Genomic DNA, 12,106 nt, shown 5'->3' on the forward strand with positions numbered 1-12,106 from the left:
ATGGCTGCAATTTCCATGAGCTACTGCCTCCTTGGCAAAAACCAAGAAATCAAAGAGCATAAAATGATAAGCATCCCCAAAACTTTGATCTCCTTCTCTTGCCAAAGCAGCAAGCCTGCAGGAGAGGAAGATTCGAGTGCGAAGAAAGAGAGGGGAGAGAAGCCATTGATGACACTCCAAGTTATAAGTGGAGTGTCCAAGTTGGGTAAGCGATTGAAGGAAACTTTAAGTCCAAAACAAAAGGGGGACTTGAAAGATGTGCTGTTGATGAGCTTCTCTTTTGGTGTTTATGTGTATATATCTCAGAAGATTGTTTGTGCATATTGTGTCTGGATGTCCATGCTTAATCACCCTTGGTAATATAACGGAAGTTTGATTCTTTGTTGTTTTATTGTGTGATTAGTTATATGATTTGTAATAATAGTGTACACATCTTGTAAACTGCCATTAGTTTAAGTTTAATCGCGATTGTTGTCAATAACAAGGAGCTTATAGATGGTGCATACTTCCCTGTTCACCCTGAAGTCAATTTGGTTCAGGATAGAAGATAATTTGTGATTGAGAAGTCCATTGTAATTTATACATCAGCAAATCTCATCATTTATCGTCAAGTGTATTTGATACAACAACACATTAAATGAATCATGTCTGTTTGTGTGATTTTACATCTTACAAGGTTGCTTGATGCCTAAAAAGGGATCAAACTCATAGTGATCAAATGTTGGTAAATGAGCTGCAGGCTTGTACAAGGGCGAAAGTTTCCACTAGACTTGGTAAAACTGAAATTAACCCAAATCCAAATTTACATAAAGTACTTTTACTTAAATCGAATCAACACAACCTAACCTGAAGTTTTTTGTGACAAATATTTTTTGGTTCATCATGGTGTACGAACTACAGATTAACTCAAATACGATCCAAAACTGAAATCAAATTACTTATTGTATCGAAAAATGCTCTGTAGTAATCTAATGCAAGTGAATCGTTCATCACCTTTTGTACAGATATGAAATTAGTCCACGTAGTAATCTAACAATAGTCCTGTCCTATTAACATGATACGAGCTTCAGAAATTAGGACAATATATTATGGTTTATTAATTGACTATCCCTGTAGCATTTCTGTAGTAAAAACAGTTATACAGTATATACATCAGTTTGATTTATTAAACTCTAGCTCATCACAATTTTGGGCACTATATAGGATAAATAAACTAGTCAGATTTTTGTGTTTTCTGCTTGAAAATTTTATAGAATAATGAGATCAGCCACTGCCAAAAGAGAGCTAGCCAACTAGTTTGCTGGGGCCTGGGTTCAGGTCTTGGTCCAAGCATTCCTTTGTACATCTCCTTCTGCTTCTGATAGACAGATTTTTCATGTTCAGCAAGAACCCGCAGTTCTCTGGCAATTGCTTTGTCATCAGGAGCATATTTACGAGCTTTGAGCAAATCTTCTCTAGCTGCTTCTGTTTGCCCTAGTTCTGCTCTTGATTTTCCTCGTCTGTACAGTGCTTTGACATTATTTTCATCCTCAGCTAGGACCTGACACCAAATCAACCAGTACGTATTCAGTATCATCAGACCTAAATTATGAAGGAAAAAATATTTCTGAAGCAGTGTAACATGTACTGGGCAAATACGGCGAAATAAGCTAAATATTCTAACCAACAAAAAGTAACGGCAACATAACAGAGATTGATGCATGAATTCCTCAAGAATATTTTGGTCCATAAAAAACTCTAAAAAGGAAATGAAGCTTATACATTTCAAGCTCAGCCCAGGCCAACATCTGAAGGTAAGGGAAGTTCCATACTTCCATCATAGATTAGCGCAAATGCATGATAAAGGTTAGGAGTGAAAAATTAAAGTTCCCTTGTTGATACTGCATCAATTGTCAGATGTAGACAAATTATAATCTCAGACTTGCAATATGTTTGGTGAGGCCATCATGAAGAAGCAAGCTAAAGGTTCTAAGAACATTAGTACGCCTTGGCATACAAGGGAACAAGAAACCCGTGCTGAAAGCAAAAAAGCACAAAGATGTTGCACACTAGGGAAAATCAAGGGCATATGTTTTATATAATAACAATTCTGCACTTAATAGATTAAAGATGGCCCGCAAGCAGGAAATCAGCCGAAAAGTATCATCACCATAGGCCATAGTGCCTCTGCAAAGACTTGTGCCTTATAAACAAGATACTAGGTTTCAAGGAAAGAGGAAGGTGTTAGCACTTAGCAGCCTTGTCCATCCGATTACAAAAAAGACTATTTTATGGACCAGGTGTACAAAATTTTAATATGTTTTCTGTGTTTGATGTCAACAGAACGAGAACTACAATATTTTTTGTTGTTTTAGCACAGGGCCCAACTATACCATCAGTTTTCAGAAAAAGACAAGCTAGATCCACATTCTTTGATGAGACAAGGTACTTACAATGCTGCATTGCACTATGGCATCATCATATTGCTTGAGCTTAATGTAACATGCTGCCATGTTGAGATGACAAGGATTCTTGACAGCCATAGCCATATCACGGTACTTTCCAAAAAGCTGGAACATGAAATCATCTCCCATATATGCTATTGCCTGAGGCATCAAGACATAGCAGAAACTGATTGAATGATTGATGCCTAACATGAAGACAAGTAGAAATCCATAACAATAATATGGTAATAGTGAAAATTAGAAAAATGAATAACCATTTCATACTGTTGCATAGCCTCCTCCAGTTTCTCCTCCTTAAATAAAGCATTCCCGTCCATTCTTCGTCGGTCTGCAGCACCAATCCTTTCCTCAACTGTCATGTCACTACGTGGTTTGCCCTATATCCCAGATGCATTCTAATTCAATAGTGAAAAGGTAGATCTTTTCAACCAGCTTTGGATCTAACAATACGTAGTTCATCATATAATTTAGGTGATTGATTACATACTTCTTTGGTTTCATCAAATCCAATGAGTTCAACTTCATATATAATGTCAGCCATGGGTGGAACATTTGGAAAGGAGAAGCTTCCTTCTTTTCCATAGCCTAGCTCCCAACCAACATGTAACAAGGCACGTTCTCCAGACTTCATGTTTGATATACCAATTCCTAAACCTTCCATCTCTTTCTTCTCTGTCAAAAATAATAAAATTCAACTTAGTCTCAAAGTAAGTAGTCCAAGAGATTATCAACAATGCCAACTTGATGAAAGAAGTATGAACACAGAACTTGTACCTAGAATGAATTCAGAAAACACATCAAAAGCTCAATTTTTTTCAGTGAAGAGGATGAAAATGACCCAAAAGAAAAGTCTCACATAACAATCCTTCAGCAATTTTTATAATGACAAAATATGAGGCACTGAAACTTGATCAATTTAGAAGCCAGAATTCATGCAAAAGGGCATGCATGCACTCAGGATGAGGGTAGTGAAGAGCCACTGCTATATCTGTACTTCTAGGCATAGCTGTGAGCTGGGACGGGAGGAATTATCACCACTTGATAATTAAATTTAGAACGCATAGCACACTAAAAGATTAGTCAGGCAACTATACAGCTAGTAGTGTTAGACAGTCAGGTCCCTAGAGTCATTAAGCCGGTGCCCCTTACCTAGGTGCCCTAAAGTAACCTAGATTGATTTAATAAACCCCCAGCAAGGTATTTCATCATACTTAAATTGATTTGCATTTGATTGCAATAAAATAAAGATACTATATATGCTGATATAGAAATGTCTATACCCAGCTACATAAAAAATATGTACATACATGAAATGGGCGTCTGTCAACTAGAACAATAGTGCATTGTGAATTTCAATCTGTGTGATGGAAATCAAGCTCAGAAAACCAAAGGAATCACAGTTGGCAAATCCAGCATCAAGCATATCAGGCACCCAGCTTACCACAGAATAAAGCATATTTTGAGCATTACCTTTCCCTAGAATTAGCTCTATTGGCCGTTGCTCCTGCCATGTGTCTTCAAACTTGTGCTGTGTGCTCCCAGTCCATGCTCTGTAATGCACTATTAAAAGGGAAGAGAACAGTCATTTTGAAACAAGAAACAGATGTAGACTCTTCCCAAGCTCATTACTAAACAAACACACAACTTAATTTGCTTTTAAAATGTGCAAGTCTAGCCATCCAGAAAATAATAGTGATATATAAAATCACAACTTAGAGCAAATGTGCCAACAAAGTGAATGAACTTGACTAGATTAGAACAATGTCTTTGTATTCCATTGCAATATAAGACAATGTGGCTGAAATTTCAATTAGTTATATGACACACATAGTAACAAGGCAGTGACAGGAAAGGAAATTTTTTATACCCATCCATAGTCCATAGTAACCAAGTGTAAAAAAATCGCAACAATTTGAATATTCAGCGGGGAAAATCTAAGAGACTAAGATGGAAGCCAATTATAATTACCAAAGCATGTGGAATATTTGGATGGTTTTTCACCGTGACCTTCTTTGATTATTTGCTTGGTAACTTTCTCATGAAGAACCTCAATTTCAGCATCTACTTTAGGGGGGCCATTATCATCTTGATGGGGTGCTCCATGGACAAAGGTAGCCTGTTCAGTTACTATATCACTCTCTCCATCTTCACCTTCAAAGGAGTATAGCAATGTGAGATTTTTAAAAGGGATATAAGAGTATGATTTGCGGTATTTGGTTGAGTGAATATAGAATCTCATTTCCAATTCTAGAGATAGGCGATTCATAGAAAAAATATATCATAAATTGGCTAAAAGGGATGTATTTTACCTAGTGATGGATTCTGTTGCTCCACAACATCCTCCATTTCTCTTACTAACCACAGTCCACAGTAGGTTCTTAGAAACTACCTTCCTGTTAACCAGACCAGGCTCAAGTTAGAATGTTGCAAATTGCCTTATTACTCAAATAATACCCTTATCGAATTGGATAATGAACTGAAATATTATAATCTTATAGACATTACAAACCCATTTCATTGTATGTTTGCAACAAGTCATCAATAATGTATTTATATAACAAGCCTGTTTCCATGTAGATGGACATAGAACACTAAACAGATAGATATGCATCTGAATTCAGGGAATGTGAATCAAATAATACCCAAGATCATAACTTTCTGAAACTAACCAAGTCAATTATTTGCTTCACCAATTACCATGCTCAATTACAGTTAAAAAAAAAAAGTTCTTTAACAAAGTTACAAAAATAATTTGGAACAATTTGAGAAACAATGAAAACAAAAGTCAATTAAGTTCAATTACTGCAGAATTCTTCTTGAGGCAACCAGAATTGTATTTATAAACCCAATTCATATACACATAAATTAGACACAGACATACCCATCTGAAGTTGCTGTGATTGGAAGATAAATTAATGCCCAACTTCCTAATTTTCAGAAACTAATCAAGAAAGCTATGTACTGTTACAACCCAGCTCAATTACAGCAAAAATCAAAGTAATAAAGACTAGATTTTGACACAAAATTCTGTAATAGAAATTAGTAACAACAGCAGAATAAGATGCAACTAACGAAATTAGTAGAATATACTTGAGAAACATACCCAGAAAGGAGAAGGGGCAGAAAGGAGTCCCTTTTCCAAGATCGAAGAAGATTGATTTGCAGAGAAATGTGATGGAAAATTTTAATTTGGGGGATTATTTGCAAAATTATATTTTGTACGGAGTATCACTTTAATTATTATTTTTTTTTTTTTTTTTTTTGGCACTTTAATTTAGTTACGGAGTATAATTAGTGCGTGACCCAAATCATGTCTTCCAAGTTCCAATAGAGGAACAAATGAATAAAAATACACTCTAAACAAGTTAGGTAATTTTAGTTGAATATAAAAGCTTAAATAAAAAATGGCTACGATAGCACGACTTTTAGCTTAATTATGAGAAATCTAATATATTATATATATAAAGGGGAGTTTTTTCCCGAGTTTTTAGAGAGTCACATACAATTTAATTTTTTCAGAGCGTCACGTAGGATAATAAATTTTAGTGGTAGCCAATTAAATACAAGATTATTAATTTCTTTTAGAATTAAATAATTTAATTGACATGTAAGTAAAATTAGCGAATAAGATTATTCAGTTTAAATTAATTAAATATAAAATATTATCTTTTAATATCAGGAATTTTATCTAATATAACAAATTTTAGCACTTAAATATATATATATAAATTATTTTAAAAAATTCAAACAAACTGTGCATTGCAGATGCACCAGCTTCATCTAGTATATTGTTAATTTCAAGTTATGAATTATTTTTCATAAATTCCAAATTAATACTACTACGTATTTTGAAGTATTATATGAGTATATGTAACCTTGCAAGTTGCAACCCTTATTATTATTATTATTATTATTATTATTGTTAATTTACGGAAAAGACCTAAAAAGATAAAGAAAAAATTGACCAATGTAATCAACATATTACACATGTACAAATTCCCCAAAGAACTCGAACCTTTAACAATAAATTTCCTCATTTAGAATGATTTAAGAACACCATACATTTTCTTCTCCCTTTCTTTTCCCTTTTTCATCTCTCTGTCTCTTTGCATCAAAAGTAATGAACTTCCACAATGGCAATTAGAGACATTGACAGAATGACAGGTAAAAAGTCTAGATTTTTTTCATTCTTCGTAATTAATATTTTTATTTTATTTTATTTTTATTTTATTTATGTGTATATGTCAAAAATTGATCTAATTTTTGGTTATTGGTTTATCTTTCTTTTATTCAATAAATATTGTTACTAGATTGCTTTTCAAAAATATTGGGGAACACAATTACATTGCTTTTATAGTTTATGATTCTTGATAAACTAATTACAAATTATACATGTTTATATAGAAAGTTGTTTTATTCAAGGTTTGAAGTTACGTGTATGAAATATTATTCATCAAAAAATCATATGCTATGCTTAACAAGGAATTAATTAAGGAAATTATATGTATGTAGGCTTATTCTCTTTCGATTTAGGTTACATTGAATTTCGTTATTTTAGGTAAAATAAACCATGATTCTTATATTATTACTAGCTAATGGGTTTATATATATAGTATATTAGTATGTAGTAAATCTATTGTCATTGAGCATTGTTTGTTTATCAATACTCGATCTTTTAACATTAAAGGATATAACTAGAATGGTAACAATTAAATTGAAAGAGATCATTATAATGACTACTACGAAGTACTCCGTATTTTATTTGCCTTATTTATTACTTCCTTTGTTTCATAATGTTAGTCACATATGGAATCAATCACATAAAATAAGAAAAAAAAAATATTTGGAATCTAACATTAAAGTACAGCATAATTCATAATTAGTTTATATTATTTAATTTTTTTGATTTTTTTTGATTTTTTTAGTAGGAAAGCACAAGTCATAATTGCATAATTTAAGGTAAAAATTTCCTTACTTGGAGTCATGTCATCAATCCATAAACAATTAATTCCAAAAAAATCAAGTTATAAATGAAATATATTCAATATGGGTAGATTTTTTTGAAACACCCAAAATAGTATATGGGACTAACATTATGAAATGGAGGTATTATGTCTATGCTTACTATGGTATTTTGTTACATTCTTCCATCTTGTGATACTATGTAATGTATAATAATACAGGAGTTTTTACCACAATGGCTAATTTAATAAAAGTATTTACCAAAATAACTATTTATAAATTTTAATTCCAATACTAGCTAATTAGTCTAATTTATTGACTTGTAAGAGGATGACTTTTATTTCTTTTCTTTATTTTTTTTTTCTTTTCCTCTAAACCGTTTTGGTTTATTTATTTTTTAAATTTTTTTTTAATTTTCAAAGTTCAATGATAATACACATAGCTGCTTTACAAAACTAAAGTTGCAAGTTCAATGAGTGTATAAATACCATTGGAACCATTAGTTAATGAGCTAGGAAACGATGAGATTCAATACTTCTAGAAAAGTGGGCTATATGCAATGATGAGGGAAAATGATATGGAATCACCACAATAACGTAGTATTTTACTACTCCGTAATCTTCTAATAGGGGCTTGTAGTTTAATTTACCAATCACCGCCCTTGTGCAACTTACTTTCTTTTGACTTAACAAGTTTTTAATGAGCGAAAAAGATCTTGTGAGAGAATGCAATGTAATGAGCAAGTGCAAACATGTTGAGACCCTAATCCACTCATCAACCATAGACGGTTTGTCAGCAAGAGACTATGGTTCCGCTCGAGAAAGCATGGGAGATGAACCATGTAATGTTGAGGTGTGTGAGAGGAGTTTAAAGGAACCAGTTAAGTCTCAATCGAACAAAATTTGAAGTAATTTCAAAAGCACCTAATTTTTTTTAAACCCGAAAAACTTAATCCGTTCGATGAAAAAGAAAAAGGGAAAAATTTATTTCCTTCAAAGTGAATAATTAGCTAGTTTTGGAATTAAAATTTATAAATAGCCGTTTTGGTAAATAATTTTGTTAAATTAGCCATTTTGATAAAAGATCCAATAATACATATATCACCAAGAAAACTTTAATTTCTCTTAAAAGTATAAAAATGTTTATATATGCTTGATAGTTGGACACAAAAATTGTAATTTCATATTATATATACCCTTCATAAGTTGGACTCATAAGCTTGCTAATTACTATTACTTCTATTTGCATGCAGAAAGGCTAATGGATGAGATTTTTAACTTCATGCATCTCAACTTGTACACAAAATATGGAAGTAACGAAAAGAAGGACTCATATCCAATGAATGATATAATAATTGATAGGATATAATCAAAAGGAGATCGAAAGCGAGAAAAAATGGAAGATGATATTACAGATTGTAACAATGCGATATCAAATGTTGCTTCATACGTTATTTGCTTCATTTCTTTGCTTGGACTTTGCCATGGCTTGCATATCCTCATAAAGCCCTTTTCTCAGCCTCGAATCATATCGGAAACTATTGTATGTCTTCCACATTCCGAATAATCCATATATATTCTTTATATGCATATGCTTACTATTAGTTTTCTAGAATACAAGGAAATTGTTGTAATTGACATGGAATGTTAATGATCATTTTTGCAAGCTACCTTAATTATTAAACTAAATTTATTATATATGTGATTAATGATAAGTATTGTATTGCAGGTGGGGTTTTCGTTAGGCAATTGGACCTTAGTAAAATCGTCGATACTACATATAGATGATAACAAATTGAAAAACATGAAATTTTTAACCGATTTTGGGATGACCATCTACATGTTTGCACTAGGACTGGAAATGAATCCTCTAGTGTTTTTTCGCATACCTAAGAAAGAGGCTATTTTTGCATACACAGGGATGATTTTCACATTTATTATGACAAGTGGCAGCGCTCCTTTCCTTCATTACGGGGCGAACTCAAACCTGAAATTTTATTTAGCTTTCTCTATAATGCTGTCAAGTACGGGGTCGCCCTTGCTAACGCGTGTGTTAACAGACCTTAAAATTGGAAAGTCTAACATTGGCAAGTTTGCCATTTCTGCAGCAGTGTACTCTGAATTGGTAACAATTTTTATAATTTGTGTTGGATATGTCATATTCCAACCAGAAAGAGGGTTTCGAGTACGTGTTAGAGAACCTGACCAACATGAGTACCTTAAGGGGCACGGTGTTATCCCTCTAGGCGCGACATTGCTAGTACAAACCATCATAACCCTGATTGTAGGGCCTAGAATTGTTGGTTGGGTGAACAGCGCGAATCCCCATGGAAAAACATTTAAAGGATCACACTTGGTGCTCTCAGTTGCGTTTGTGGTGTGTATTGGATGCATATCACCCCTTATGGGGTTTACTCCCGTGCTTAGTGCGTTTGTAACGGGGGCTTTCTTACCCCGAGAAGGGAGGATTTCACAATTTTTCATTTCTAAATCTTATTACTTTTTGACCTTTGTGTTCTATCCTTTCTTTTTTGTGTGGGTGGGTTTGGAAGCACAAATTGGAGAATTTGATTTTAAAACTCTAGGCTCTTGGGCAAGGTTGTTTGGCTTCTTTGTTGTCGAAACGATTGCCAAGATTATTGGAGCTCTTTTATCCGGGTTGATATTTGATATTCAATGGCCTGAATCCACAACACTTGCACTACTCTTGAATGTTAAAGGACATTTGCATATATACCTCACTATTATTGCCATGAAGGTACTTTTTCTTTAATTTGTTTGATTAAATTTTGCATAATATATATTGTATGTTATATGCACTTTTAATTTGCTTTATTATTTATTGATACTTAATTAGTATCATGCATGGGGTTGATGCAGAATAACATCATCAGTTATACAACATGTATTGGTATGATATTAGCAATGCTTCTCAAGATCATCTACATTCCAATAGTAGCAAAATACATTATTCAACGAGCTAGGAAACGCTTCCCAAATCAACCTTTGGCGCTACAATGGCATGATCCTACCAAGGAGCTTAGGATTCTATTAGGTTTTCATGGCCCCGAAAATGTTCCTTGTGCTATAAATCTCATGGAGATCTCCAAGGAGACGGGTGACCCGGGCATGGTGGTATATGCTACTGACATGATAGAACTCACAGATGATATCGCTGCCACTTTGGTTCCAGGAGGAGGAGGAGTAGATGCTTTAGAGGTGACTGATGAGGTGACTGTTCAAAATAGAGAACAAATTACAACCACATTACGAGAATATGTCGCGGAGAATGGAGATGGAATCACCCTTCGAAGAGCCATGGCCTTGGCCACTTTTAACAATATGCACCAAGAAGTTTGCAACTTAGCTGAGGATTCAATCATCAGTCTAATAATACTTCCTTTTCACAATGGTCTTCCAAATGATGGCAAGACAAATGATAGCCGTGTAGGCTTTAGATATGTTAATCGCAAGGTAATGCTTGTATTTATTAATTTTTTTTAGTGTTTAGAGAGCCAAAAGGACGAGGGTGAGAATCGATCTCAGGATCTCCTTGGGTAAAATAGTTCTTTTTTTTTTTTTTTTTTTACTAGGTCCTTCGCAATGCTCCATGCTCCATTGCAATCTTAGTTGATCGAGGTTTTGGTGGCACTAGTGAAATATCAAAATCTCCAAGAAATAGTTTGAATACTGTTGTTATATTTATCGGAGGCAAAGATGATAGAGAAGCATTAGCATATGCAGGACGGATAGCTTACCATCCCGGGGTAAAACTCACGGTGATGAGACTCCTAGTAGACATAGATGCAGAAAGTAATAATATGAGAAGAACAAATCAACAATTAGAAGAGATGGAAGTCGATGATGAATGCTTTGCAAATTTTTATGAAAGGCACATTGCAGGAGGGAAGGTCTCATACTTAGAGAAACACTTGATGAATTCGGCACATGCTTACACCATATTAAGATCATTAGATGGCCAATATGAGCTTTTTATTGTGGGCCGAGCTGGCCGTGTGAATTCAATCTTAACAATGGGAATGAATGATTGGGAACAATGTCCGGAATTGGGGCCTCTTGGTGATATACTGTCGTGCCCTAATTTTTCCACCAATGCTTCTGTTTTAATTATTCAACAACACAACCCTAAACTTGAACCTGGAGGCTATGATAATGACCTTTCCTTCCTATAATATTTTCAAGATTGTATTAAGCAACTTTATTAATTAGGATTCACTTGTATGATCACTAGATTATGTGTCAATATGTAAGATAAGGTAGTGTTTCCTAATTAATTTTGCTAGTCATAGACATATATAATACAAATTTCAAAATTATATGAGTTGTTGATACTTTATAGTGCTACTTCCTTATTTTTTAGCCCACGACATTACAAGACAATCAACATCAGTTTAGGTAGACAAATCGTTTAGTTGACCTAGTGAACTTTTCAAGCTATTGTTATGTTCTACTCAAAGAGAAAGATTTGGATCACTTTATTAGTTATTAAATGATCTCCTTTTTAAAATAAATAATGTCACCTTTAGTTTTAAAATCTTGCGCCGCTTTTATAATAAATTATCGTTGACTAACTTTACTTTACATTCTGCCTTTTTAACTCAACTAGCAACAACCTCACTACAATACAAAATTATCTTAAAATTCCTTATACGATTCAACCTTGTGACTCATATCAACAAC

General features: G+C 33.6%; 2 protein-coding genes across 3 annotated transcripts; one reads left to right on the plus strand and one right to left on the minus strand.

Moving 5' to 3' along the window:
• Window positions 1-1,086: 1,086 nt before the first annotated feature.
• On the minus strand, window positions 1,087-5,682 carry LOC145592908 (peptidyl-prolyl cis-trans isomerase FKBP42-like). 2 transcript variants are annotated; one of them, XM_081649421.1, is made up of 8 exons: window positions 5,548-5,682; window positions 4,754-4,837; window positions 4,413-4,589; window positions 3,915-4,004; window positions 2,932-3,116; window positions 2,699-2,821; window positions 2,433-2,585; window positions 1,087-1,540 (listed from the first exon to the last, which is right to left on the minus strand). In XM_081649421.1, the coding sequence occupies exons 2-8, from the start codon at window positions 4,788-4,790 to the stop codon at window positions 1,214-1,216; spliced, it is 1,092 nt and encodes a 363-aa protein (XP_081505547.1). In that variant the 5' UTR covers window positions 4,791-4,837; window positions 5,548-5,682; the 3' UTR covers window positions 1,087-1,213. The 2 variants fall into 2 exon arrangements, with proteins under 2 accessions (XP_081505547.1, XP_081505546.1); XM_081649420.1 differs by having other exon boundaries at window positions 4,413-4,595.
• A 3,119-nt stretch (window positions 5,683-8,801) lies between these two features.
• Window positions 8,802-11,598, plus strand: LOC145591059 (cation/H(+) antiporter 28-like). Its single transcript, XM_081647443.1, has 4 exons — window positions 8,802-8,948; window positions 9,135-10,163; window positions 10,286-10,879; window positions 10,999-11,598. The coding sequence occupies exons 1-4, from the start codon at window positions 8,802-8,804 to the stop codon at window positions 11,596-11,598; spliced, it is 2,370 nt and encodes a 789-aa protein (XP_081503569.1).
• The last annotated feature ends 508 nt before the right edge of the window (window positions 11,599-12,106 follow it).

This window comes from Chenopodium album, chromosome 18 (genome assembly GCF_948465745.1).
Source record: "Chenopodium album chromosome 18, dcCheAlbu1.1, whole genome shotgun sequence".
In the NCBI taxonomy this organism is placed as follows: Eukaryota; Viridiplantae; Streptophyta; class Magnoliopsida; order Caryophyllales; family Amaranthaceae; genus Chenopodium; species Chenopodium album.